The sequence below is a fragment of the Pristiophorus japonicus genome, chromosome 14 (genome assembly GCF_044704955.1).
Source record: "Pristiophorus japonicus isolate sPriJap1 chromosome 14, sPriJap1.hap1, whole genome shotgun sequence".
In the NCBI taxonomy this organism is placed as follows: domain Eukaryota; kingdom Metazoa; phylum Chordata; class Chondrichthyes; family Pristiophoridae; genus Pristiophorus; species Pristiophorus japonicus.
Genome location: NC_091990.1, coordinates 129077327 through 129104016, shown reverse-complemented (window position 1 = coordinate 129104016; position 26690 = coordinate 129077327). Strand labels below are relative to the sequence as shown.

The window sequence follows — 26690 nt, the reverse complement described above, 5'->3', positions numbered from 1 at the left end:
TGGTAATGGACCTTCTGTTTCCAACAACAGGGCCTCCAGCTCATGCTGGAGGTGTGGAGGCAAACACCCAGCCAGAGCTTGCAGGTATCAGCAATATACCTGCAGAAACTGTAATGTCAGCGGTCACTTGGCGCATATGTGAAGGAAGCCTGCAGCCAGGTTGATGTACGAGGAGGACGGGCCCGATGTAAGCCCTACGAGGCCAAATGAACACTGGGGGAAATCGCTGGAAGCTGAAGTTCAGCGAGTTCATGTGGAGCACAGATACAGTTCATTCATCATTATCGGTGGCGTCTTGGTGTAAGTGCTCCTCAATGGCATCCCAGTATTAATGGAGCTAGACACGGGGGCCAGCCAGTCCCTGATGAGTATCAAACAGTTCGAAAAGTTGTGGGTGTCCAAGGCCAGGAGGCCAAAATTATTGCTGATGGACGCACAGCTACGGACAGATACAAAGGAGATCATTCCGGTGCTAGGCAGCGCCATGGTAGTCGTGACCCACAAAGATTCGGAGAACAGGTTGCCACTCGGGATTGTCCTGGGGGACGGTCCCGCACTGCTGGGGAGAAGTTGGCTTGCTGTCATGAACTGGAAATGGGGCAATGTCAATGCAATTTCTTCTGTGGAGTGAGTATCATGCTCACAGGTCCTGGACAAATTTGACTCATTATTTCAACCCGGCATCGGCACTTTCATGGGGGCCAAGGTAGTGATTCACATAAACCCGGACTCCAGGCCAATATACCACAAGGCCACAGCGTGATGCGGGAAAAGATAGAATGCGAATTGGACCGCCTGCTGAGGGAAGGCATCATCTCGCCAGTCGAATTCAGTGACTGGGCAAGCCCGATCGTGCTGGTGCTCAAGGCAGAAGGGTCGGTCAGGATATGTGGCGATTACAAGGCCACCATCAATCGGGTGTCACTCCAAGACCAGTACCCGCTACCGAGAGCGGAGGACCTCTTTGCGACGCTATCCGGTGGCAAACTTCTTTCAAAATTGGACCTGACTTCAGCTTACATGACCTAGGAGCTGGCGAGTGAGTCGAAGAAGCTGACCACATCACGACACACAAGGAGTCGTTTGAGTATAACAGATGTCCGTTCGGCCGCCGCGATCTTTCAGCAAAATATGGAAAGCCTCCTCAAGTCGATTCCAAGGACAGTGGTTTTTCAAGACGATATCCTCATCACGGGTTGCGATACTAAAGAACACCTCCACAACCTTGAGGAGGTGCAACGCAGACTGGACTGGGTAGGTCTGCGAGTGAGAAAGGCGAAGTGCGTCTTTAGCTCCAGAGGTAGAATTCCTGGGGAGGAGGGTAGCAGCAGACGGGATCAGACCCACTGCATCCAAAACGGAAGTGATCCAGAGAGCACCCAGACCCCATAACACGACGGAGTTGCGTTCATTCCAAGGGCTCCTGAACTATTTTGGTAACTTTCTTCCCAAATTGAGTACACTGTTAGAGCCGCTACACGTGCTCCTACGCAAAAGTCGCGATTGGGTCTGGGGGGACAGCCAGGAAAGGGCTTTTGATGGAGCTTAACAAGTTGCATGCTCTAACAAACTGTTAACGTTATATGACCCGTCTAAGAAACTTGTTCCAACGTGCGATGCGTCGTCCTATGGGGTCTGGTGTGTGTTGCAGCATGTGAATGCCAATGGTCAGTTACAGCCGGTAACTTATGCCTCCAGAAGTCTGTCCCAGGCAGAAAGGGGCAATGGAATGGTAGAAAAGGAAGCGCTAGCATGTGTATGTGCAGTAAAAAAAATGCGGCAGTACCTGTTTGGCAGGAAATTTGAGCTGGAGACAGATCACAAACCCCTAACATGCCTTTTGGCCGACAACAAGGCCACAAATGCGAATGCATCGGCCCGCATACAGAGGTGGGCACTTACGTTAGCCGCCTATGACTACACAATTCGGCACAGACTGGGCACTGAAAACTGCGCCGATGCACTCAGCAAGCTCCCACTAGCCACTACTGAGGGGGCAACTGAGCATGATGCTGAGATGGTCATGGCTGTTGAAGCTTTCGAAAGCGAAGGCTCACCCGTGACAGCCCGTCAAATTAAAATCTGGACAAATAAAGACCCGCTACTGTCTTTAGTTAAGATATGTGTCCTGAATGGGGACTGGGCAGCCACGTATGGGGCATGCCCTGAGGAATTTAAACTATTTCATAGGCGCAAGGATGAACTCTCGATTCAGGCCAATTGCCTACTGTGGGGAAACCGAGGAGTCATGCCCCAGAGGGGCAGAGAGGTGTTTATCAGAGAACTTCACAATGAGCACCCGAGCATTGTCATGATGAAGGCAATTGCCAAGTCAAACATTTAGTGGCCAGGGATAGATGCAGACCTGGAACTGTGTGTTCGCAGGTGCAACACGTGTGCTCAGCTCGGCAATGCACCCAGGGAAGCCCCGCTTAGCCCCTGGTCCTGGCCCGCCAAGCCATGCTCACGCATCCATGTGGACTATGCAGGTCCTTTTATGGGAAAAATGTTTTTGGTTGTAGTAGACGTCTACTCCAAATGGATTGAGTGTGCCATTTTAAATTCAAGCACATCCTCTGTCACGGTAGAAAGTCTACGGGCAATGTTTGCCGCCCATGGTCTACCGGATGGATGTCTTGGTCAGCGACAATGGCCCGTGCTTCACAAGCACTGAATTCCAGGACTTCATGGCAGGCAATGGAATCAACAATGTCAGAATGGCACCGTTTAAGCCGGCCTCAAACGACCAGGCGAAATGAGCAGTGCAGATAATCAAACAGGGGATGCTCAGAATCCAAGGGGATTCCCTACAAAGCCACTTATCATGCCTTCTGTTGGCCAATAGATCCCGACCACACTCGCTCACAGGGGTTCCACCCGCAGAGCTGCTAATGAAAAGGACGCTTAAAACCAGGTTATCCCTTATACACTCTACTATGAAAGAAATTGTTGAGAGCAGGCGTCAGTCACAATGTTTTTGTCCTTAATTACGCTGCAGGGCCCAAATGGCTTGCAGGCACTGTGATTGCCAAAGAGGGGAATAGGGTTTTGGTAGTTAAACTTACCAATGGTCAAATCTGCCGCAAACACGTGGATCAAACTAAAGGGAGGTTCAGCAACCCCACAGAAGAAGCAGAGGTAGAACACGACATAGAGTTTACCCCACCACAGGTGACCAAACACCGGAACCAAGTGGAGGAGAGCCCAGTCACTGTGGGCAGTCCGGACAGGCCTGAGGCACCGCAAACAGCAGACACTTAAGCCAGCACCCAACAACCGGAGCCCCAACTCAGGCGCTCTACAAGGGAGCGTAAACCACCAGAGAGATTTAACTTGTGATCCCAATAAGACTTTGGGGGGGGGGGGGGGGGGGGGAGAGGGGGGGAGGTGATGTCATGTATTCAACTATCATTGTAACCCATGTATAAACTGACCTAAGTTGTACACCTCGAGAACATTGACCACAAGGGGGTGAACTTGTGGGAGACACTCCTAACCTGGACTTTCAGGTATAAAAGGGGAAGCTCCACCCACCGTCATCATTTGAGGTCTTGTTAATAAAGGTGACTGGTCACAGAGTGACCTTCTCTCAAGAATGGGCCACGTGTGCATTTATACTGTATAGCAAGGACATATCAAAACCGACACTAAAAATAAAATGACTAACCACTATCGAAGATGACATAATTCCTCACAGGGGACTTCATTTGGAAAACACATCCAGGAATTCTATTATTCAGTTATTATACAGTCTACTGGTAAACCATTTAAGCGGATCACTATGTAGTAATAGTGGCCTCTTAAACCACACTGCTGAATTCAGGAAAACCAAATGAGTTAGTGGAATTCTAACTAAAATCTCATTGCTGAGACGGCGGACTCATCAAAAACTGGCAACTGACTTTAATAAGACTTCAGGTGAACACAGATAGGAACATAGGAACAGGAGTAGGCCATTCAGCCCCTCAAGCCTGTTCAGTCATTCAAAGGGATCATTGCTAATCTGCGATCTGTGATCTAACTCTATATACCCGCCTTTGGCCCATGTCCCTAAATACAAAAAGCTATTAATCTCCCATTTAAATTAACAACTGATCGAGCATCAATTGCTGTTTGAGGAAGGGAGTTCCAAACTTCTATCACCCTTTGTGTGTAGAAGTGTTTCCTAATTTCACTCCTGAAAGGTCTGGCTCTAATTTTTAAGACTATGCCCCCGAGACCTAAAATTCACAACCAGTCGAAATAGTTTATCTCTATCTACCCTATCTGTTCTCCTTAATATCCTGAAAACTTCTAAATTCTAGGGAAGACTACCCTACTTTGTGTAATCTCTCCTTGCTGTCCGGGTATCATTCTGGTAAATCTACGCTGCACTTCCTTCCAAGAACAATATATCCTTCCTAAGGTTTGGTGCCCAGAACTGCTCACAGTACTTCAGGTGTGGTCTAACCAGGGTTTTGTACAGCTGGAGCATAACTTTTACCCTCTTGTATCCTAGTAATCTAGATATAAAGGCCAGCATTCTATTAGTCTTTTTAATTATTTTCTGTACCTGTTCGTGACATTTTAATGATCGATGTACTTGGACCCCCAAGTCTCTGTGGACATTCACTGTTTTTAGCTTTTCACCATTTAGAAAGTACCCTGTTCTAATCTTATCAGGTTCAAAGTGCCTTCAGAATTGCTTACATTGAAATCCATTTGCCACCATTTTCCCATTTCACTTAATCTATCAGTATCCCTTTGTCAAAGTTATCAGAATGAAAAGGTCATACTGTCTGAGTAGATAAGAGAATAGCACTGGAAGGTCGCCAAGAAGACTGCTGCTATCAGGTCTAGGTGTCCCATTGGTATAGAGGTTGTGCTTTTTGTACCAAACCAAAAGGTTTCAGAAGTTACAAAGAGCTAAAGAAGCAGGCCTTCTCAGGCGTTAACTGTTAGAATGTTAAGTCATGTCTGATTCAAGAGGTTGTGGGATTGAGCCCCATTCCAGAGACTAGAGCACATAAGCTAGGTTGACACTTCAGTGAGGGAGTGCTGCACTGTGAGGGGCAGTCCTTTGGATGAGATATTAAACCGAAGCCCTACCTGCTCTTTCAGATGGGCGTAAAAAATTCCATTCCACTATTTGATGCGAGGAGTTCTCCCAGTGTCCTGGCCAATATTTATCCCTCAGCCAACCTCACCAAACAGGTTATCTAGTTATTTATCTCTCTGCTGCTTGTGGGAGCTTGCTGTGCCCAAATTGGCTGCTGCGTTTATCTACATTACAACTTCAAAAGTACTTTGTTGGCTGTGAAGCCACTTGGGAAGTCCTGAGGTCATGATAGGCACTAAAGAAGCGCAAATACTTTTTCCACAATATTATGTAACAGCTCAAGACTGAGAACAGAGATATAAAAGAAAGCATCTTACAGTACAGAAAGATAACACAAGTGCAAGGTTAATTCATCTAGAATGAAGAAAAAAAAAGAAAACAATTTAACTTGGAGAATGATTTCAAATATATCATGCTATATCATTTGGAATAATCTAGACATAGAGCCTTAGTGTAGCTAAGTGTTTTATACTACTGGGTACGGTAGCATAGTGGTTATGTTACTGGACTCGTAATCCAGGGGCCTGGACTAATGATCCGGAAACAGGAGTTCAACTCACACCACAGCAGCTGGGGAATTTAAATCCAGTTAATTAAATAAAATCTAGATTAAAAAAGATACATCAGCAATGGTGACCATGGGCCCATGTTTCAGTTGAGGATTAGAAAGGCGCACCATAGAGATCCGCGATTTCCTGGAATAAAAAGCGCGCCTGTTTCCTACCTTGCTATTCTCGACTTTCTTGAGGCCTCATGCAGCATAGCAGCAACAGCGGGGGGCGCAGCTACAGCCCTGCGCCTGAAAGACTGCCGGCAGCTGCGCGTGCGTGCAATGGAGTCTGCGCGCATGCGCAGTAGCTCCAGACCCCCAGATTCTGTGCGTGTGTGCTGCAGGCTGTGTGGGAGGGGCCCGAAGCATGCCGCCCCTAGCCCTGGAGCGGGTGACCGACTATGCGGAGGAGAAGGAGATCCTGAGCTTGGACCTGGAGACGGCAAACAAGAAAGGAAGAAGGAGCTGGCAAAAGTGACCATCAAGAAGGAAGATGTCGATAGTTCTCACTGACTGGAGGCCATTGGGTGTTCCTTGGGATTGTCTCTCAGATGTTCGGAGGGGCGGGGGTAGCAGGAAAGCAAAGAGATTGGGGGCAAGACGTGAGTAGGATGGGACCTGGGCAGGCTCGTCTGTTTAACGTTGTCCCCTCTCCCCCTCCTGGCTGCGCTCACGACCCTATCCCTGGCCGAGTGGCCTGCCGCTGCTTGCTGCTGGAGGACTCCCGATGCTCCTGAATGGGTAGATGAGGTAAGAACTTTTAATTTCTTATTTATTGATTTTTTTTTTTTTTAATTTTAAAGTGAAGGTGTTTAGTGCTTGCTCTCTTTCCTCCCCCTCCCACCCCCATCTCTGGCTAGCTGCGCTGAATTCTTAACTCTACACAAGGTTTTTTATGGCTTACAAAAGTGGACACTTACTCCATTCTGAGTTAGCTTGGAGTAACCTTTCGCAATCTAAACTTGCAAAACAGGCTTAAGTGGCTGGACATGCCCTTTTTGAAAAAAACTGAACTGAAACTAAACTAAACTAAACTAAACTAACTCACTGAAACTGGAGCAAACTAAATGTGGAGAATTGCAATTTCTAGGATACTCCAAAAAAAAACTACTTGCTCCAAAAAAAATAGGAGCAAATCCAGTTGAAACTTGGGCCCATGAAACTACCAGATTGTCTTAAAAGTCCATCTGGTTCACCAAGGTCCTTTAGGAAAGGAAATCTGACATTCTTACCCTGTCTGGCCTTTGTGTGACTTCAGACCCAAAACAATGTGGTTGACTCTGAATTGAAATGGCAGCACACCACCGGCTTGTCAAGGGCAAATGGGGGTGGCCAATAAATGCTGGCCTTGCCGGCGAACAAATTTTAAAAAAAAAATTATTTCACAACTCATTGTATGGGCAAAATACCTTTGTCCCTCACACTCAAATATGTCCCTATTTGCTGGTGAATGATCCAGTAGGTGCTCCTGTCTGAATAATTTGCCACTACATTCAGGCGAACAATCTATGGCACTTATGCACCTACTACTTATTTGCAGGGTACCCACGAGGTTTGAATCATCTATTCCCTACTTCTTTCTAAAACTTTGACAGGATTTGGAGCCAACATAGGTGGTACACTCATAATAAAGGATGAAACTGAGTACTGTGTGCAATGAGCAAGTGTGACCTTAGCTCCTTTAATAAGACTCCAGAGTGCAGGTATCTCGTGGGTGGTCTGCTTACATACCGTGCTCCCAAGAGATGCTGGGATCCCTTGGGACTCCAACAGGTGGGCCCTCTGGTGGTCAGGTGTCATGCAGGTTACACAGAGTTAAATACATAACAATAGGGATGAAGAGTTGGACACTGGAGACACCCATAGCGACAGTCACTACACTGGGATAGTCAGAAAATACTTTACGATTAGGCATTGAGCAAATTGTTAAGAATAGAACTCGCCATTTCTTTACACCAAGCTTACTTGCAGTGGGCAATCCCAAATGAAAGAGAAAAGGAATTGAAGGAAGCCTGGGAAAAGATGGAAAACAGTCTGCTAGGATACAGTGGGTATGGTAGTGTAGTGCTTCTGTTACTGGACCTGGAATTCAGAGCTGTGGACTAATAATCCAGATTTGAATGAGAGTTCAAATCCCACCATGGCAGTTTCAGAATTTGGATTCAGTTTTTTTTTTAAATCAGGAAATTAAAAATAGCTAGTGAAAAGAAACGATCAGTAATAATGACCATGAAACCGTTCGGTTGTAGCAAAAACCCAGCTGGTCTGCTAACGTCCTTTAGGGAAGGAAGCCTGCCGACCTTACCCGGTCTGGCCGACATGTGACTCCAGTTAAGCGTTGCCAGTTCTGGTTGGAGGCATTCCATGTGATGGTTGCAAATATTATTGCATTTGTTTTCCCTAGTGTTCTTGCCTTATCCACAAATGCCACTAATTATAACGGTTAGGGCATCATGCGCTTTAAACATTTAATCTGTTCTACTCCCTGTTTTGAATCTGAGTTTGCTAAATATACCAGGCATTGAAAGTACTGGCAATAGAATAGATCTAAAAACTTTGGGTTTTATAGGGTTAGCACTTAAAAAAAAATGCAACCTTAGCTCTATTTTTGTCTGAAGGCCTTTTTTGCCATTTATGCAGTTTGTAACATTTAGGTCCATTTACCTCCGCATAGCACTTGGAGCTCAATGAAATATCTCCTTTCTTCTCTTTCAGATCTTCACCAACATAATATGAAATTAAATCAGGCTTCAGTAAAAACCAACGCTCATTCCAGTTCTTCCTCTTATGTCCTTTTTTCCACATATAACCCTATTTGAAAAAGAAAGATGCGGCATTAATTTGAACAACACAAGAGACTGTTAGCTAAAATTAAAACTCATGGAATTGAAGGCAAATTATTGACCTGGTTAGGAGATTGGTTAGGCGGTAGAAGGCAAGAGAGTGTTGGAAGGAAGTAATGAGTGGTGTCCCACAAGGATCTGTGCTCGGGACTCAACTATTCACTATATTTATTAATGACTTACATAACACAATAGGGAGCCAGATATCCAAGTTTGCCGAGAACACAAAGATTGACGGTACAGCAAGGGTAGACTGGAGCATTAAATTACAAAGATACATTGATAGGTTGAGTGAGTGGGTAAAACTGTGGCGGATTTGGATTTCAACACAAGGCAAGTGTGAGGTCATCCATTTTGGACCAAAAAGGATAGATCAGAGTATTTTTAATTGGAGAAAAGTTAGCAACAGCGGAGATCCAAAGAGATTTAGGGGCCTTTGTTCACAGATCACTAAAATGTAGTAATCACGTTCAAAAAATAATCAAAAAGGGCTAATGGAATGTCAGCCTTTATAACGGGAGAGTTAGATTATAACAAGGAGAACGTTTTGCTACAGCTATACAGAATCTTGGTTAGACCACATCTGAAGTACTCTGCACAGTTCTGGGCACTGCACTGCAGAAAGAATATATTGGCCTTGGAAGGAGTGCAGAGCAGATTCACCAGAATGTTACCAGGGCTCCAAGGGTTAGCTTATATAAAATAGGTTCGTATTCCCTGGAATGTAAAGGGTTAAGCGGTGATTTGATTGAGGTTTTTAGGATTTTGAAAGGAATTGATAGGGTAGAGAGAGAGAAACTTTTTCTGCTGGTGGGGAAGTCTAAGACAAGGGGACGTAACCTTAAAATCAGAGCCAGGCCGTTCAGGAAAGAAGTTAGAAAACATTTCTTCACACAAAGGATGGGAGAAATGTGTAACTCTCCCACAAAAAGCAATAGATACTAGCTCAATTAATAATTTTAAATCAGAGATCGATAGGTTTTTGCTAGCCAAGGGTATCAAGGAATATGGATGCAGATCAGCCATGGTCTCATTGAATGGCGGAACAGGCTCGAGGGCCTGAATAGCCTACTCCAGTTCTTATAACTAATAACCACATGGCTTGAACATCCAAAGTTGTACAAGCAGTTCCATGCGAATTCTAGAATTCTACCTCCTAAATTTAAGTACAGTTGGAAGGACCAGTAAGGAAGAGAAGTCATCACTACCAGGTCCAATCAAAGTTTCAATTCATCAATCATTTTGAAAGCTAAAAATTTAAAAAATATATTGTATTTTTCCACCTGTACCTTACAAGGTACTTTAATTGTCAAAATCATTACCAGTACTGTTTGTACAAGGCAACAGCTAGAGCGTGAAAACTTGAGACTTTTCAGATATACTCTCTCCTCCACATATTTTTAAGTAATCTTCTTCCACCTCCATTAATTTCTCCACTTCATCCACTGTTCTCCCCCTGAGAATAAACATACAAACCATACATACAAAATTCTTACAGGGCTTGACAGGGTAGATGCAGGGAGGATGTTTCCACTGGCTGGGGAGTCCAGAACCAGGGGTCACAGTCTCAGAATAAGGGGTCGGCCATTTAGGTCAGCCTGAGATGAGGAGAAACTTCTTCACTCAGAGTGTGGTGAATGTCTGGAATTCTCCACCCCACAGGGCTGTGGAGGCTCAGTCTTTGAATATATTTAAGACAGAGATCGATAGATTTTTGGATATTAAGGGAATCAAGGGATTTGGGGATAGTGCAGTTAGGTGGAGTTGAGGTAGAAGATTAGCCATGATCTTATTGAATGGCGGAACAGGCTCGAGGGGCCGAATGGCCTACTCTTATTTTTTTAATCTTATTTTTTATACACTGGAGGCAAGTACCAACCAGAATTATGACCTGAATTGGACCAACTGTAGTGAACCTAATGTACATACACATCATTTGTTTTTCTGCTGTCACAGTAGCTGCCCAATAAGTGCCTACAACCTGTTGACTACAGCCTCGGTGACAACACATGTGACAACCCAGAAAACTCTCAAAAGCTGATGAACAGCTTCAAAAAGGCTAACGTCTCTTAAAACATCTGTCAACTCAAGCACAGCCCTCAATATATTCCTATGACTAAAGCTGGGGTGAGTGAACAAGTTAAATTCCATTTTATCACATGTGATTCCAGCACTTTTCTTCACTAGAATATAAACAGAAAATGGCAGCATCTGTGGAGAGAGAAACAGAGATAATGGCCGGAATTTTCCAAGGAGTCAGCGGGCAGGATTAGTGGTAGGTCGGGTGGGACATTTGATATTTTCGACCCGCTGTCAACTCGCTCCCACACGCCTTTCCCGATGTCGGGTCTATCAGCGCTGAGCAATTCAGGTAATTAGTGGCTTGTTTAGAGCCACTCAAGAATGATATTCAGCTTACCTTTTGCATTTGACAGCTCGCCCACAGAGTCCACGCTGTGAAGCTGAGGCAGGAGGTCATTGGCCATTAAATCAGCTGTTGAGTTGACAGCTTGAAATGTAAAAAAGCTCCCACCTTAGAGATTATCTTCCTTCAGACACAAGCTCCTCTTCACTGCATTTCCACAACAAATTCAGCATGCTGCAAGTCTTTACACAAGTCTCCATCCAGTCTGACCCATTACCTCTCTCACCTGCCATCTATTCCATAGGCATGGTGCCCTTTATACTCTCACTTTGGTCCTCAGACTCCCACCATGATCAGCCCCATCACCAGCATCAACAGGCACACCAGAAGCACCAACAATACCAACCTTCTCTGCATTCATCTGATGCTGCATAGGACAGAGGGCATCAGCACCCAAGCACATTACTGCCTAGGAGACCAGGGATGGCCTATTCATGGCTAGATTAACTTCACTTGATGCTGTACACTCTGGCTGCCACATGTTGCACCAAGTTGGCACCACCCCACACCAGCACCATAAAGCATCCCTACAATGCCCAAGCCATTCCATTCACATGCATCACCATTGCAGGGAGTACCGTTACCATTCACTGCAACTCACTAAGCCACTTCCAAAGGTGCACACAAACTGTCCAAGAACGCAAACTGTTGAAAATGTTTGACACCACATTCACAGAAAGTTTAGATGAACATTGCATAAAACATCCAAGTGCCTATCCTTCGGTGTTGTTATTTGGTATAATTGCACTAGGATGAGGGTGGGTGTGAGGGGTGGCTAGTGTGATGGGGATGTGATAATATTGATAGAAAGGGATGGGTGTGAGTAAGGATGTGCAGGAATAGGGTAGGGAAGGCAAAGTGATGGGGATGTGAAGAGAGGCACAGCAGGATGAGGTTGAGTGCGGCTTTGTATCTTAAGATGGTGCCCGGGACGGCAGCTCCGCTTAACATCTTTCCCCATGGCCATCCAATGCCATTCTACATCTTCTCTCCCTCAATCTCTTCCCCCAACGCTGTTTAAGTCTAAGTTTAGTCCCCCGGCCCTAACCACGGGTACATTTCCCACCCCGCAAAGCATAAACCCATGCTGCACGGATACCAACCTGGACCCTCTTATCGGACCTCTCTGCAGCACCAAGAACCTCCTTGACCTCTCTACTGCATCTGGAACTCACTCCCTCTCCGGATTCCGAGGACTTGGAACAAATCCTGCCAGGTCTGAACTCTGTCCAACCTCTCCGGATCCGGCGGCGTCCTTCGGACAGCTCCTAACCGGCCTCGGCGGTGACCCCGGACACCTCTCAGCCGGCGGCCCAATCTGTGGAGGCAAAAGCAGCTGCCGGGCACGTGGCGCGGGCAATGGCAGTGGCCACTCTGACTTCTCGCACGACCCTTTGAGAAACTGAAATGGAGCAGGACCCCAGCATCTCTCATCCCCTCCCCTCGTCACACCTTGGATCTCCCACCACCTCTCCTGAAGGCGCTGCTCAGCGCCGAGCTTACGGCTCGCATCCCACCTAAAGCAACTAGGCTCATACAGTAGTGCCTGGTCTCCAGTGGTCTTGGACCCCCTGGTCACTGGACCAAGATCTTGCTCTGCTAAGCCAGTGTGGTAGCCGGTGTGCAACGGCCACCCGACATTAAAAGAATTTCAAAATGAAGTTCGGGACCTGGAACATCAAGACCCTCATGGACAACCCCAACACCGACAGACCGGAACGCTAGCTTTGCCCGAGAACTCAGACGCTTCGATGTGGACATCGCCGCCCTAAGTGAGACCCAGCGGGCAGGGGAAGGCCAGCTCAAAGAACAAGGTAGTGGTTACACCTTCTTCTGGAAAGGTAAACCAGAGGAAGAATGCCACCGCCAGGGAATTGGTTTTGCCATCAAGAGTGAGCTGGTCGGCCACCTCAGAGATTCCCCCTGCAGAATAAGCGAACGTCTCATGACTCTCCGGTTCACCTTATCCCGGAACCAGTGCGCCACATTCATCAGCGAGTACACCCCAACACTCGACGCAACAGATGAGACCAAAGAGCAATTCTACTCCAGCCTCGAACAATCCCTGTCCTGAGTCCCTACGGACGTCAAGCCGATCCTCCTCGGCGACTTCAACGCCAGAGTCGGTAAGGACTCAGACCTCTGGGGAGGTGTGATCGGCAGAGAGGGGGTAGGGAAAACCAACTCCAGCGGTACCCTGCTCCTGACAAAATGCCTAGAACATAACCTTGTCATCACCAACACCTTGTTCCATCAGAGGGACAAGTACAAAGCATCATGGCAACATCCTCGCTCCAAACACTGGCACCTGCTCGACTGCATCATCGCCCGAGCGAGGGACTGCAAAGACGTGCGCATCACCCACACCATGACAGGAGCAGACGACTGCTGGATGGATCACCGCCTAATCCACTCTGTCATTAATATCAATATAGCCCCAAAGCAGCGACGGCAACAGAAACAATGCCACAGGAAAATCAAAGCTGAGGCACTCAAAGACCCAGTTAAGAAAGCCCTATACAGCCAGCGCCTCACTGCCAACCCTCGATGACCCCGAGACGCAGAGTGCCCACAATGCCTGGTCTGCCCTCTAGGCCTCCATAGCCAGCGCCTGCGGTCATTCAACCGGGAAACACAGAGACTGGTTTGACAAGGACGGCCAGATGATCCAGGAACTAATAAGCCGCAAGCGCAAGGCATTTCTGAACTTAAAGCAGCAACCCAATTCAGGAGCAGCTCTACAGATGGCTGAAAGCTGAGGTCCAACAAAAAACCCGCGACCTAATGAACAGATGGTGGGTGGAGAAAGCGCAGGAGATCCAGCAGCTGGCCAACAACCACGACGTGCGAGGGTTCTTTAGCGCAGTTAAAACCACATACGGCCCAAGCACCCAAGGCCCCACCCCACTGCTGGCCAAGAACGGAGAGGCACTCATTAAGGACACCGAGGCAGAGGGAAGGAGCACTTCGAAGGTTTCCTTAACCAAGACTCTGCCTTTGACACAAGTGTCTTCGACTCCATCCCGCAGCATGCTACGCATACCATCTCAGAAAAACCCCAGCCCTGCACGAGGTAGAAAAGTCAGCTCAAGAACAAGGCATCAGAAGCTGATGGAATCCCCACTGAGGCACTAAAGTATGGTGGAGAAGCACTATTGGCACAAATGCATGACCTCATCTCTCTCATCTGGAAGGAGGAGGGCATGCTGGGAGATCTGAGATGCCGTAATCGTAACCATCTTCAAAAAAGGGATCAAGTCTGACTGCGGCACTTAGAGGAATCTTCCTGCTGTCGGCCACTGGGAAAATCATCACAAGAATCCTACTCAATCGTTTTCTCCATGGCTGAAGAGCTCCTCCCAGAGTCACAATGCAGATTCCGTCCACTAAGGGGTACAACGGACATGATCTTCACCGCGTGACAACCACAAGAGAAATGCAGGGAACAGCACCAACCCTTGAACATGGCCGCCTTTGACCTCAGAAAGGCTTTTGATGCTGTCAACCACGAGAGACTATGGAGCGTCCTCCTCTGTTTTGGCTGCCCCCAAATGTTTGTCACTGCCTGCTCCACGACGACATGCAAGTCGTGATCCTGATCAACAAATCCACATCCGGACCGGGGTCAAGCAGGGCTGTGTCATCGCACCAACGCTCTTCTTGATCTTCCTCTCTGCAATGCTCCATCTCACTCTCAACAAGCTCACCACTCGAGTGGAACTAAACTAAAGAACCAATGGGAACCTGTTCAACCTTCACCGCCTCCAGGCTAGATCCAAGACTCTGTCATCGAACTACGGTACATGGACGACGCTTGCGTCTGCGCACACTCAGAGGCCGAACTCCAAGCCATCATCAACACCTTCACTGAGGCGTACGAAAACATGGACCTTACACTAAACATCCGTAAGACAAAGGTCCTCCACCAACCTGACCCCGCCACACACCCCCCAGTCATCAAATTCCACGGCGCGGCCTTGGACAATGTGGACCATTTTCCATACCTCAGGAGCCTACTATCAGCAAGGGCAGACATCGATGACGACATCCAACACCGCCTCCAGTGTGCCAGCGCAGCCTTCGGTTGACTGAGGAAGAGTGTGCTTGAATACCAGGACCTCAAATTTGGCACCAAGTTTATGGTCTACGGGACAGTAATGATACCCGCCCTCCTAATTGGCTCAGAGACGTGGACTGTATACAGCAGACATCTCCAAGCGCTGGATATGTATCACCAGCGCTGCCTCCGCTGGGAAGATAAATGCACCGTCAGTGTTCTCGATCAGGCCAACATCCCCAGCATCGAAGCACTGACCAAGCTCGATCAGTTCCGTTGGGTGGGCCACATCATCCGCATGCTCGACACGAGACTCCCAAAGCAAGTGCTCTACTCGGAACTCCTACACAGCAAGCAAGCCCCAGGTGGGCAGCAGAAACTTTTCAAGGACACCCTCAAAGCCTCCTTGATAAAGTACAACATCCCCACTGGCACCTGGGATCCCTGGCCCAAGACCGCCCTAAGTGGAGGAAGAGCATCCTGGAGGAAGCTGAGTACCTCAAGTCTCATCACCGAGAGCATGCAGAAACCAAGCGCAGATAGCAGAAGGAGCGTGTGGCAAACCAGGCTCCCCACCCACCCTTTCCTTCTACCACTGTCTGTCCCACCTATGACAGAGACTGTAATTCCCGCATTGGACTATACAGTCACCTGAGAACTCACTTTTAGAGTGGAAGCAGTTGGAGGGAGTCATGGGAGAGGCTGGGTGCAGCCCTGTGGCTTGGTGCAATCATTGAGATGATGCAGACACTGAGAATGCACAAAAGTGAAAATAAATTTGGCCTTTTCAAGCTCAAAAAAAACCCCCTGCAATTGCTTCCCCCGATGGATCAGTAGGTAAATATACACACATCGAGCCACATAAACCAGGAAGGTACCAGATTTCACCCCTAGCCTGTGCAGAGATAGCTGATCACACAAATGGCTTCACTGCCCTGGGCTTCAAAAGGAGATGGCATGTGGAGGGGGAATTTATTATGGATCCGCACATCTGGTCAGTGCTGAAAAATGCACATGAACATTTTGCGATGGCAAGATTGGATTTGGCAGTGACACGACGCACTTTGCACAAGATTACCCTGCTATTTAAGAAATGGTAATCAAAAGCATCCAGAGCACAATATGAGAGTCTTATACATGAGAGTGTATTTAGGATCAGGAAACGTCACCCCAGAAGTGCTGTTACAAATTCAGGGTCAGCTGTAGATACTTTCTCAGGTTCTGTGACATCAGCGGCTCCTGTAAGCAGATCAGAATTGGCTCAGACTATCAAATATCTGCTTATAGCCCAGGGGTGTAACAGTCTCTATCAATGAGAACTGGATATTGCGTCATTTGCACGTATCTCAAGTGCACCTCTCCAATTTTCTTTTCAAGGAAAATCGTTGCCTAAGGTCATAACGAAACATTAAGCTGTTTTACTTAGACAACAAGTAAAATTACAGTGCAACATTCATTAATGGATTCAGTTAGTTCAATCAGTATAACTTGATTTGATGATGGCTGTGGGGGTACTGTCAGAAGGTATATAAAGGTCTATCTGTTATATATGCAGACTATAGATATACTCTCTGTATAGTCACTGTATTGTTGCATAAGATGGAGACTTGTTTACCTGATGTGCTGTCAATAAGGTTTACACTGTGTATATACTATGCTGGCACCACTAGAGGGTAAAACTGGTGGAGACCGGGGTTTCCTGCCCTGGTGGCAGGGGCTGTATAAAAGGGTAGCCACCATGCGGCTGGCTCACTCTGGAGTTACGAATAAAGGATCAAGGTCACTACAGTTTGAGTACAACACATTGCCTCGGGGAGTCATTCACAAGTACGTTACAGACATAACATTATCGACTCCTTGGGACAGGGGTTGACAGCTAGAATATGAGGTAGGTGTTGGCACCTGATGGTCCCATTCTCCTAGGCTCCCCTCCTCCACATGGCAGAGAACCTGCTCCAATACTGCCAAATCCCAGCAATCCTCCAATACCATGGCCCCCAATATTCCCCAACTCCCTCCCCAGTCCTGCTGGACTCGAGTGCTTCCCATAGCCAGATCCCCTGGTCACAAATCTCCAGTACATAGTCCCAGTGGTCCCTGATCCCAACACTGCCCCAATGCAAGCACTTTGAAGAACGTAAAGCTGGTTCCCAGGTCACAGCCTTGAACACATAAGGATGGAAGCAGTAGCTGTGAGCAAATGTCCCTGTATTAAGCAAGCCTTGCGTTTGTTGTCTAAGCTGCACTTATACTGTAATTGTCAACATACAGCAGGCAAAGAGAGTGCATGTGCTCTACATTTTCTAAAGAGCTAAAACAGAGATTCCAACTCAGGGCTGGGAAATCACCATTGGAAAAGTTTGTGGGGGGGGGGGGGGAATTGACAAAGCCTTAAAAAACCTTCATTCCCCTGCATGCTGCAGCCCTCAAAAATACTGTTCGACCCTGTAATCCATCATCTGCCAGGTGCCCCAATAGTACCACATCAAAAATTCCTGTTCCTGGACCCAAAACTATTCTCCCTGATCATTCCAGACTCCAGAATCCCTCTACCCAGTGCATCCCCAATCCCTGGATCCTGTACCAACAGTCCGAACACCAGCAACCCCGTCCAGTTCTCATACACATCTTCCAGTGCTCCCAGATTCATCCCTCACTGCTCCCATTTCCCCACACACAGCAAATGCCCTCCTCAAAAATCATAAACCTCGTCACCCCGCCCTAAACCACTTCCCCATCACTGCCGCACCACAGCACTCCCCTCTCTCAGACCCCAAACTCCACCACTCAATCCCAGTTCTTCCTAACTCCAGGATCATCTCAGCACTTCAAAGATATGTTATCCCTTCTGACAGTGCTACTACATGCCTTCTACTTACCTGCAACACTTTGCAATGTATCCCACCTTTACACAAGGCAAGACATAACATTGAGCACAACTACACCACCACCAGTTAAAGCTTCCTAAAATGTGCGTATTCACATAATTTGAACTGCAACATGTCAATAATAGAGAAATGTGCAATAAAAAAAGTTTTATTTATTCAATCAGCATAAATTAGTAGCCATAATTATATTATTTTTATATTTACACACCCTAACTAAAACATTTCCTGTAACTGCTGTGCTTCTTTGTCATTCTTAATTAATAGGCACATTTATTCTACCGCATTTTTCCCACATGATTGAGTCTTGGTCCTGACTCCCACTTTTTCAACAGCTGCAGCTGAGCATAGAAAACAAAGTTGCAACGAGCAAAAAAAACTATTGCACAGCTTCAAGGAAAGTTTAAAGTTTGTTTTAACTAAGATTCTTACAAACAGGTGAACTTACACTTTTACTTCTTGCACTTAGCAAAACAAACCCTAAAATGCTGTGTGTTTCAGCTCCCTCTTCCCAAGAGATGTTCACAATGTCTCCGGCCTAATAATTAACTAGTCAAACAAGCCCTGAGCTATGCTCTGTTCCTTGACCTGTAAGTCAACCCAGCATTCAAAGAATGCAAAGCAATTACACCCTCTAACCTTAAAAGATGCAAATACTTGTATCCTATTTCCATGGCACTGTGTTCCTGCGCAGTGTTCAGCCTATTTTTAGCTCAAATAAACAGCTCAAGATAGAAAGTTATAGGTTTTTTTACATCTACCCCCATCCCCGAAACCTCATCTGGAATAGTGTGTTCAGTTTTGGTCTCCTAATTTGAGGAAGGACGTTCTTGCTATTGAGGGAGTGCAGCGAAAGTTCACCAGACTGATTCTCGGGATAGCTGGACTGACATATGAGGAGTGACTGAATCGACTGGGCTTGTATTCACTGGAGTTTAGAAGGATGAGAGGGGATCTCATAGAAACACACAAAATTCTGACGGGACTGGACAGGTTAGATGCAGGAAGAATGTTCCCGATGTTGGAGAAGTCCAGAACCAAGGGACACAGTCCAAGGAAAAGGGGTAAGCCATTTCGGACTGAGATGAGGAGAAACTTCTTCACTCAGAGAGTTGTTAACCTGTGGAATTCCCTATCGCAGAGAGTTGTTGATGCCAGTTCATTGGATATATTCAAGAGGGAGTTAGACATGGCCCTTACGGCTAAAGGGATCAAGGGGTATGGAGAGAAAGCAGAAAAGGGGTACTGAGGTGAATGATCAGCCATGGTCTTATTGAATGGTGGTGCAGGCCCGAATGGCTGAATGGCCTACTCCTGCAACTATTTTCTATGTTTCTATGAAACAAATGAATTGAACTTTAGAAGCTCCCAACAATTCAATTTAGTGCTAACATCTACCCAATATCCATTGCCTACTCTCCACACTGTTCACTCACCCACCTGTCCGTTGTACCAATACTAGCTATGGCTCGCCTCGGAGTCAGAAGGTTGTGGGTTCAAGTCCCACTCCAGGGGCTTGAGCACTTCAATCTAGGCTGACGCTCCAGTGCAGTGCTGAGGGAGTGTTGCACTGTCGGAGGTGACATCTTTCAGATGAGACGTTAAACAGAGGCCCCCATCTACTCTCTCAGTTGGACGTAAAAGATCCCATGGCACTATTTTGAAGAGGAGCTGGGGAGTTATCCCCGGTGTCCTGGCCAAACTACATCCCTCAATCAATGTAACAAAAAACAGATTATCTGGGCATTATCACATTGCTGTTTATGAGAGTTTGCTGTGCACAAATTGGCTGCAGCGTTTCCCACATTACAACAGTGACTACACTTCAAAAAGTAAAGCGCTTTTAGACGTCCAGTGGTCATGAAAGGCGCTATATAAATGTAAGACTTTCTTTCTTGCCCACTACATTACCCACCCAATTATTCATTATCCCAATACTCTCTATCTCCCGCAACTGCTCACTAACCCTTCCTGGCCCCTCACTACCCACTCCTTTACCTCGTAACGCTCCAAATCTTACTTTCCTTCACTAACTAATCAGCTACAGTTACTTCTGGAAATGAGGTTTGTAACATAACAATTATTGCAACATTTATAAGACAATCATTAAATGCAATTATACTAGAGCATTTTATTGTTTGATATACCTGTATAGACATTTCTCATTGGAGGCCTGTGCTTATGTGACAAAACTCAGCCTGGAGTTCAAGGTGGTGGGGTCCCCAGATAGATCAGTCTCAACTAATGAGACTCACCAGACTACAGCCCCCAACTGATAACTCAGATTTATTTTTATGATGGACAGTGAGCCTGGCCATTCATGGAGAGTGCCAAGACTTGCTGCTGGTAAGCACCACCCTCTCCCGCAGTCTGCACCAATGGAAAATTGCTGCAGACAAAACCTCCCAGGGAAGCCATTGTTAGAAGCAGTTAAGATCATTTGAATCTTGTTGTACAAAACATTAATAACTGAGGTAACTGTGAAAACATGCTTAATATTAGCTGACCTCCTGCAACCACACTCAAGTACACATGAGAATGCTGACAAGTAGACAAAGACTCAAGCAGGGATGACTCAGAATAGATCTTTCTATTTTAAAAATAATTCTACATTTTTAAAATGTTATATTAATCCTGGATCAGACATAAGTGAACAGTAGCAAGTTCTGACAGGATTGTAAGATTAGTCATTTTATTATTGGAGATGAATCATTGGCTGTCATCGTTAAGAATCATAGAATGGTTACACCACAGAAGGAGGCCATTCAGCCCATCAAGCCTGTGGTGGCTCCCTGCAAGAGCACTTGAGCTAGTCCCATACCCCCGACCTTTCCCCGTAGCCTTGCAAATGTTTTTCGTTCGAGTACTTAACCAATTCCCTTTTGAAAGCCACGACTGAATTTGCCTCCACCACCTTTTCAGGCTGTGCATTCCAGATCCCAGCACTCGCTGCATAAAAAGGTTTTTCCTCGTGTCGTTTTTGGTTCTTCTGCCTGGTAAATCAATGTTCTCTGGTTCTTAATCCTTCTGCCAACGGGAACATCTCTCTCTGCCTACACCCCTCTTGACTTTGAGCAACTCGATCAAATTTCCTCTCAACCTTCTCTGCTCAAAGGAGAACACCACCTGTTTCTCTAGTCTAACCACGTCTCTGATGTCCCTCATCCTTGGAACCATTCTTGTAAATCTTTTTTGCACCCTTTCTAACGGCTTCACATCCTTCCTAAAGTGCGGTGCCCAGAATTGGACACAATACTCCAGTTGAGGCCGAACCAATGTTTTATAAAGGTTCATCATAACTTCCTTCCTTTTGTACTCTATGCCTCTATTGATAAAGCTCAGGATCCTATATGCTTTTGTTAACTGCTTTCTCAATCTGCCCTGCCACCTTCAATGATTTGTGCACATATTCTCCCAGGTCTCGCCGTTAATGCATCCCCTTTAGAATTGTATCCTTTAGTTTATATTGCCTCTCTTCGTTCTTCCTACCAAAATGTATCACTTTGCACTTTTCTGCATTAAATTTTATCTGCCATGTGTCTGCCCATTCAATCAGCCTGTCTATGACCTCTTGAAGTCTATCATTATCCTCCTCACTGTTCACTATACTTCCAAATTTTATATCATATGCAAATTTTGAAATTATGCCCTGTACACCCAAGTCCAAGTCCAAGTCCAAGTCATTAATACATATCAAGAAAAGCAGATATATACCCCTGGTGGACACCACTGTATACCTTCCTCCAGACCGAAAAACAACCGTTCACCACTATTCTCGATTTCCTGTCACTTAGCCAATTTCATATCCATGCTGCCACTGTCCCTTTTATTCCATGGTCTTCAACTTTGCTGGCAAGCCTATTATGTGGCGCTTTATTAAATACCTTTTGGAAATCCATTCACACCAGATCAACCACATTGCCCTCATCAAAAAACTCAATCAAGTTAAACAACACAATTTGCCTTTAATAAATCTGTGCTGGCTTTCCTCAATTAATCCACATTTGTCCAAATGTTAATTTTGTCTCGGATTATCGTTTCTAAAAGCTTCCCAACTACCGAGGTTAAACTGACTGGCCTGTAGTTGCTGGGTTTAATCAACAATGGACAAACTATCAACCATAAGTCAAATTTGCAGAGAAATTTTGAATAAAATTCCTGATTTGAACATGTCACATTTCAGAATTTATCTGTTTTTCCACATACAGAATTATAGGAATTAGTTAGATTTAAATAGTGTGTTTTGAAATAAAATGAATTTGCAGTTGCTTTCTTTAAAAAAGCCACAGGCTGCAGGCATTGAAGATGTGTATTAAAGCCAGGTGACAAGTTTATGGAATGTCCCAGATCATAGTCGATTTCATACGGAGACAATGTCAATTATTTTATTGCAGACAGCCCCTAAACGTTTTGAGAGTAGCAGGACATTGCCTTTAAACCCAAACCCTGAAGGGAAATGAGAGGTAGCCAATCCTACTCATCGCTCTCCTGGCAAATCACTGAACATAGAAAAAGTCAGAGCGACCATCCTTACCTGTAAAAGAAAATTGGCATTAGGGGTATGAGTGAAATAAGGTTTAACCAGCTTCTACATTGGCTCAGCAAAAGGGCCAGAAGGTCTGTGGCTGACCTCACATTCTGATATATTCCAGCACCAAGGACCCAGAGACCTCTGATTCAACATTGATGTACAATTGATGTATCAAAACATTAGATAACATCTAAATTCTAAAAGGACAAAGGGTGTTAATAAAACAAGCCTGAAGGCTTTGTGTCTTAATGCAAGGAGTATCCGCAATAAGGTGGATGAATTAATTGTGCAAATAGATGTTAACAAATATGATGTGATTGGGATTACGGAGACGTGGCTCCAGGATGATCAGGGCTGGGAACTCAACATTCAGGGGTATTCAACATTCAGGAAGGATAGAATAAAAGGAAAAGGAGGTGGGGTAGCATTGCTGGTTAAAGAGGAGATTAATGCAATAGTTAGGAAAGACATTAGCTTGGATGATGTGGAATCTATATGGGTAGAGCTGCAGAACACCAAAGGGCAAAAAACGTTAGTAAGAGTTGTGTACAGACCTCCAAACAGTAATAGGGATGTTGGGGAGGGCATCAAACAGGAAATTAGGGGTGCATGCAATAAAGGTGTAGCAGTTATAATGGGTGACTTTAATATGCACATAGATTGGGCTAGCCAAACTGGAAGCAATACGGTGGAGGAGGATTTCCTGGAGTGCATAAGGGATGGTTTTCTAGACCAATATGTTGAGGAACCAACTAGGGGGGAGGCCATCTTAGACTGGGTGTTGTGTAATGAGAGAGGATTAATTAGCAATCTCATTGTGCGAGGCCCCTTGGGGAAGAGTGACCATAATATGGTGCAATTCTGCATTAGGATGGAGAATGAAACAGTAATTTCAGAGTCCATGGTCCAGAACTTAAAGAAGGGTAACTTTGAAGGTATGAGGCGTGAATTGGCTAGGATAGATTGGCGAATGATACTTAGGGGGTTGACTGTGGATGGGCAATGGCAGACATTTAGAGACCGCATGGATGAATTACAACAATTGTACATTCCTGTCTGGCGTAAAAATAAAAAAGGGAAGGTGGCTCAACCGTGGCTATCTAGGGAAATCAGGGATAGTATTAAAGCCAAGGAAGTGGCATACAAATTGGCCAGAAATAGCAGCGAACCTGGGGACTGGGAGAAATTTAGAACTCAGCAGAGGAGGACAAAGGGTTTGATTAGGGCAGGGAAAATGGAGTACGAGAAGAAGCTTGCAGGGAACATTAAGGCGGATTGCAAAAGTTTCTATAGGTATGTAAAGAGAAAAAGGTTGGTGAAGACAAACGTAGGTCCCCTGCAGTCAGAATCAGGGGAAGTCATAACGGGGAACAAAGAAATGGCAGACCAATTGAACAAGTACTTTGGTTCGGTATTCACTAAGGAGGATACAAACAACCTTCCGGATATAAAAGGGGTCAGAGGGTCTAGTAAGGAGGGGGAACTGAGGGAAATCTTTATTAGTCGGGAAATTGTGTTGGGGAAATTGATGGGATTGAAGGCTGATAAATCCCCAGGGTCTGATGGACTGCATCCTAGAGTACTTAAGGAGGTGGCCTTGGAAATAGCGGATGCATTGACAGTCATTTTCCAACATTCCATTGACTCTGGATCAGTTCCTATGGAGTGGAGGGTAGCCAATGTAACCCCACTTTTTAAAAAAGGAGGGAGAGAGAAAACAGGGAATTATAGACCGGTCAGCCTGACCTCAGTAGTGGGTAAAATGATGGAATCAATTATTAAGGATGTCATAGCAGTGCATCTGGAAAATGGTGACATGATAGGTCCAAGTCAGCATGGATTTGTGAAAGGGAAATCATGCTTGACAAATCTTCTGGAATTTTTTGAGGATGTTTCCAGTAAAGTGGACAAAGGAGAACCAGTTGATGTGATATATTTGGACTTTCAGAAGGCTTTCGACAAGGTCCCACACAAGAGATTAATGTGCAAAGTTAAAGCACATGGGATTGGGGGTAGTGTGCTGACGTGGATTGAGAACTGGTTGTCAGACAGGAAGCAAAGAGTAGGAGTAAACGGGTACTTTTCAGAATGGCAGGCAGTGACTAGTGGAGTGCCGCAAGGTTCTGTGCTGGGGCCCCAGCTGTTTACACTGTACATTAATGATTTAGACGAGGGGATTAAATGCAGTATCTCCAAATTTGCGGATGATACTAAGTTGGGTGGCAGTGTGAGCTGCGAGGAGGATGCTATTAGGCTGCAGAGTGACTTGGATAGGTTAGGTGAGTGGGCAAATGCATGGCAGATGAAGTATAATGTGGATAAATGTGAGATTATCCACTTTGGTGGTAAAAACAGAGAGACAGACTATTATCTGAATGGTGACAGATTAGGAAAAGGGAAGGTGCAACGAGACCTGGGTGTCATGGTACATCAGTCATTGAAGGTTAGCATGCAGGTACAGCAGGCGGTTAAGAAAGCAAATGGCATGTTGGCCTTCATAGCGAGGGGATTTGAATACAGGGGCAGGGAGGTGTTGCTACAGTTGTACAGGGCCTTGGTGAGGCCACACCTGGAGTATTGTGTGCAGTTTTGGTCTCCTAACTTGAGGAAGGACATTCTTGCTATTGAGGGAGTGCAGCGAAGGTTCACCAGACTGATTCCCGGGATGGCGGGACTGACCTATCAAGAAAGATTGGATCAACTGGGCTTGTATTCACTGGAGTTCAGAAGAATGAGAGGGGACCTCATAGAAACGTTTAAAATTCTGACGGGTTTAGACAGGTTAGATGCAGAAAGAATGTTCCCAATGTTGGGGAAGTCCAGAACCAGGGGTCACAGTCTGAGGATAAGGGGTAAGCCATTTAGGACCGAGATGAGGAGAAACTTCTTCACCCAGAGAGTGGTGAACCTGTGGAATTCTCTACCACAGAAAGTAGTTGAGGCCAATTCACTAAATATATTCAAAAGGGAGTTAGATGAAGTCCTTACTACTCGGGGGATCAAGGGTTATGGCGAGAAAGCAGGAAGGGGGTACTGAAGTTTCATGTTCAGCCATGAACTCATTGAATGGCGGTGCAGGCTAGAAGGGCTGAATGGCCTGCTCCTGCACCTATTTTCTATGTTTCTATTATTAAGGTACGTCCAGTCCGACAAGATAGGACTCTGTGAAAAGACTCTAAACAGACTTTTAGGCGCTACTTACGATCAGCAAATTCTAACCTAATGAGGTCATCCCAGTTAAGGTCTAAAAGTTGCCTTGAGATCTTGGTCTGTCAACCCAAAAATATTACTAATAAGGTAACCCAATTAGAGATCGAGGGAGGTCGTACCCTGGGGGGGGGGCGAAGAGATCTATGAAATGTATAAATGATGTACAATTTTGCTATTCAGGGAACATTTCCACTCACAGGCGGCTGTGATGAGAAGTATTCTTGGACGTCTGTAATTAAAGATAGTTATACCTTGCCATCCGTCTCCGTCCAATACATCGAGGGCTGCTATGCGGGTTGGGATGAGCGTCGACCCTTTATATCAAAGGGCCCGCTCGTGGGAAGAGAAGTTTTCCCATTTTCCCCTTCATTGCCCTAGCAGGAGACAGAGAAGAAAGGGCAAGATACATGGGCAGTCAGTCAGTCAACTATGTCTGAAGAGGAAAACGTTTAATTATTACTTTCCTTATTCTCAAGCAGGGTTCTGTAGTTAGTTTAATCAAGACGAGATTTGATTACAGCTGTTACTCTATACATTCACTTATTTTGTATGCCACACTATTGTATGTCTAACAGAACACTGAAATTCAGCGATCAAACATTGCAAGTTTCTACCAATGTTGATTCAAAGATTTCTAGCTGAGCTGATCTTAATTTTAAGCAAATATCCTTTGAGAATGTTAGTAAGGCATCTTGGACTTGGTCTCCAGCCGTCTTGGCTCTGTCAAGCCCGAGTGGTGGCTGGTGTGCAATGGCCACCACATGTTAAAAGAACCCACGCACAGGCATCTTCCACCCTTCAGTATGTAGTTCGGGACCTAGAATGTCAGGTCCCTCATTGAAACACCTGTGAACTCATCCCTTTTTGGTGTGGAAGGTCATCTTCGATACGAGGGACTGTCTAATATAATACTATATTATAGTAACACAAAACAACTTAACGATAGGTCTCACTAAAATGTTTCAGTCAGCCTTTAGAAAGATTGGCGTGCATGAGGGCATGTGTGAAAGACAGGGGGCTCAATTTTCCCCAATGCCATTTTTTTGGGTATTTCAAATGTTACGTGCCTTTTTTTTGCCCTAATTACTCCA

General features: G+C 45.7%; 1 protein-coding gene across 4 annotated transcripts in view; it reads right to left on the bottom strand.

The window, feature by feature from the left end:
• Positions 1–26690, bottom strand: part of swap70b (switching B cell complex subunit SWAP70b) — a 110836-nt gene that overhangs the window by 44740 nt on the left and 39406 nt on the right. For all 4 annotated transcript variants that reach the window (XM_070899610.1, XM_070899612.1, XM_070899613.1 and 1 more), the window contains exon 5: positions 8313–8459. In XM_070899610.1, the coding sequence (XP_070755711.1) occupies positions 8313–8459 (147 nt within the window). The remainder of the gene's footprint in view (positions 1–8312; positions 8460–26690) is intronic.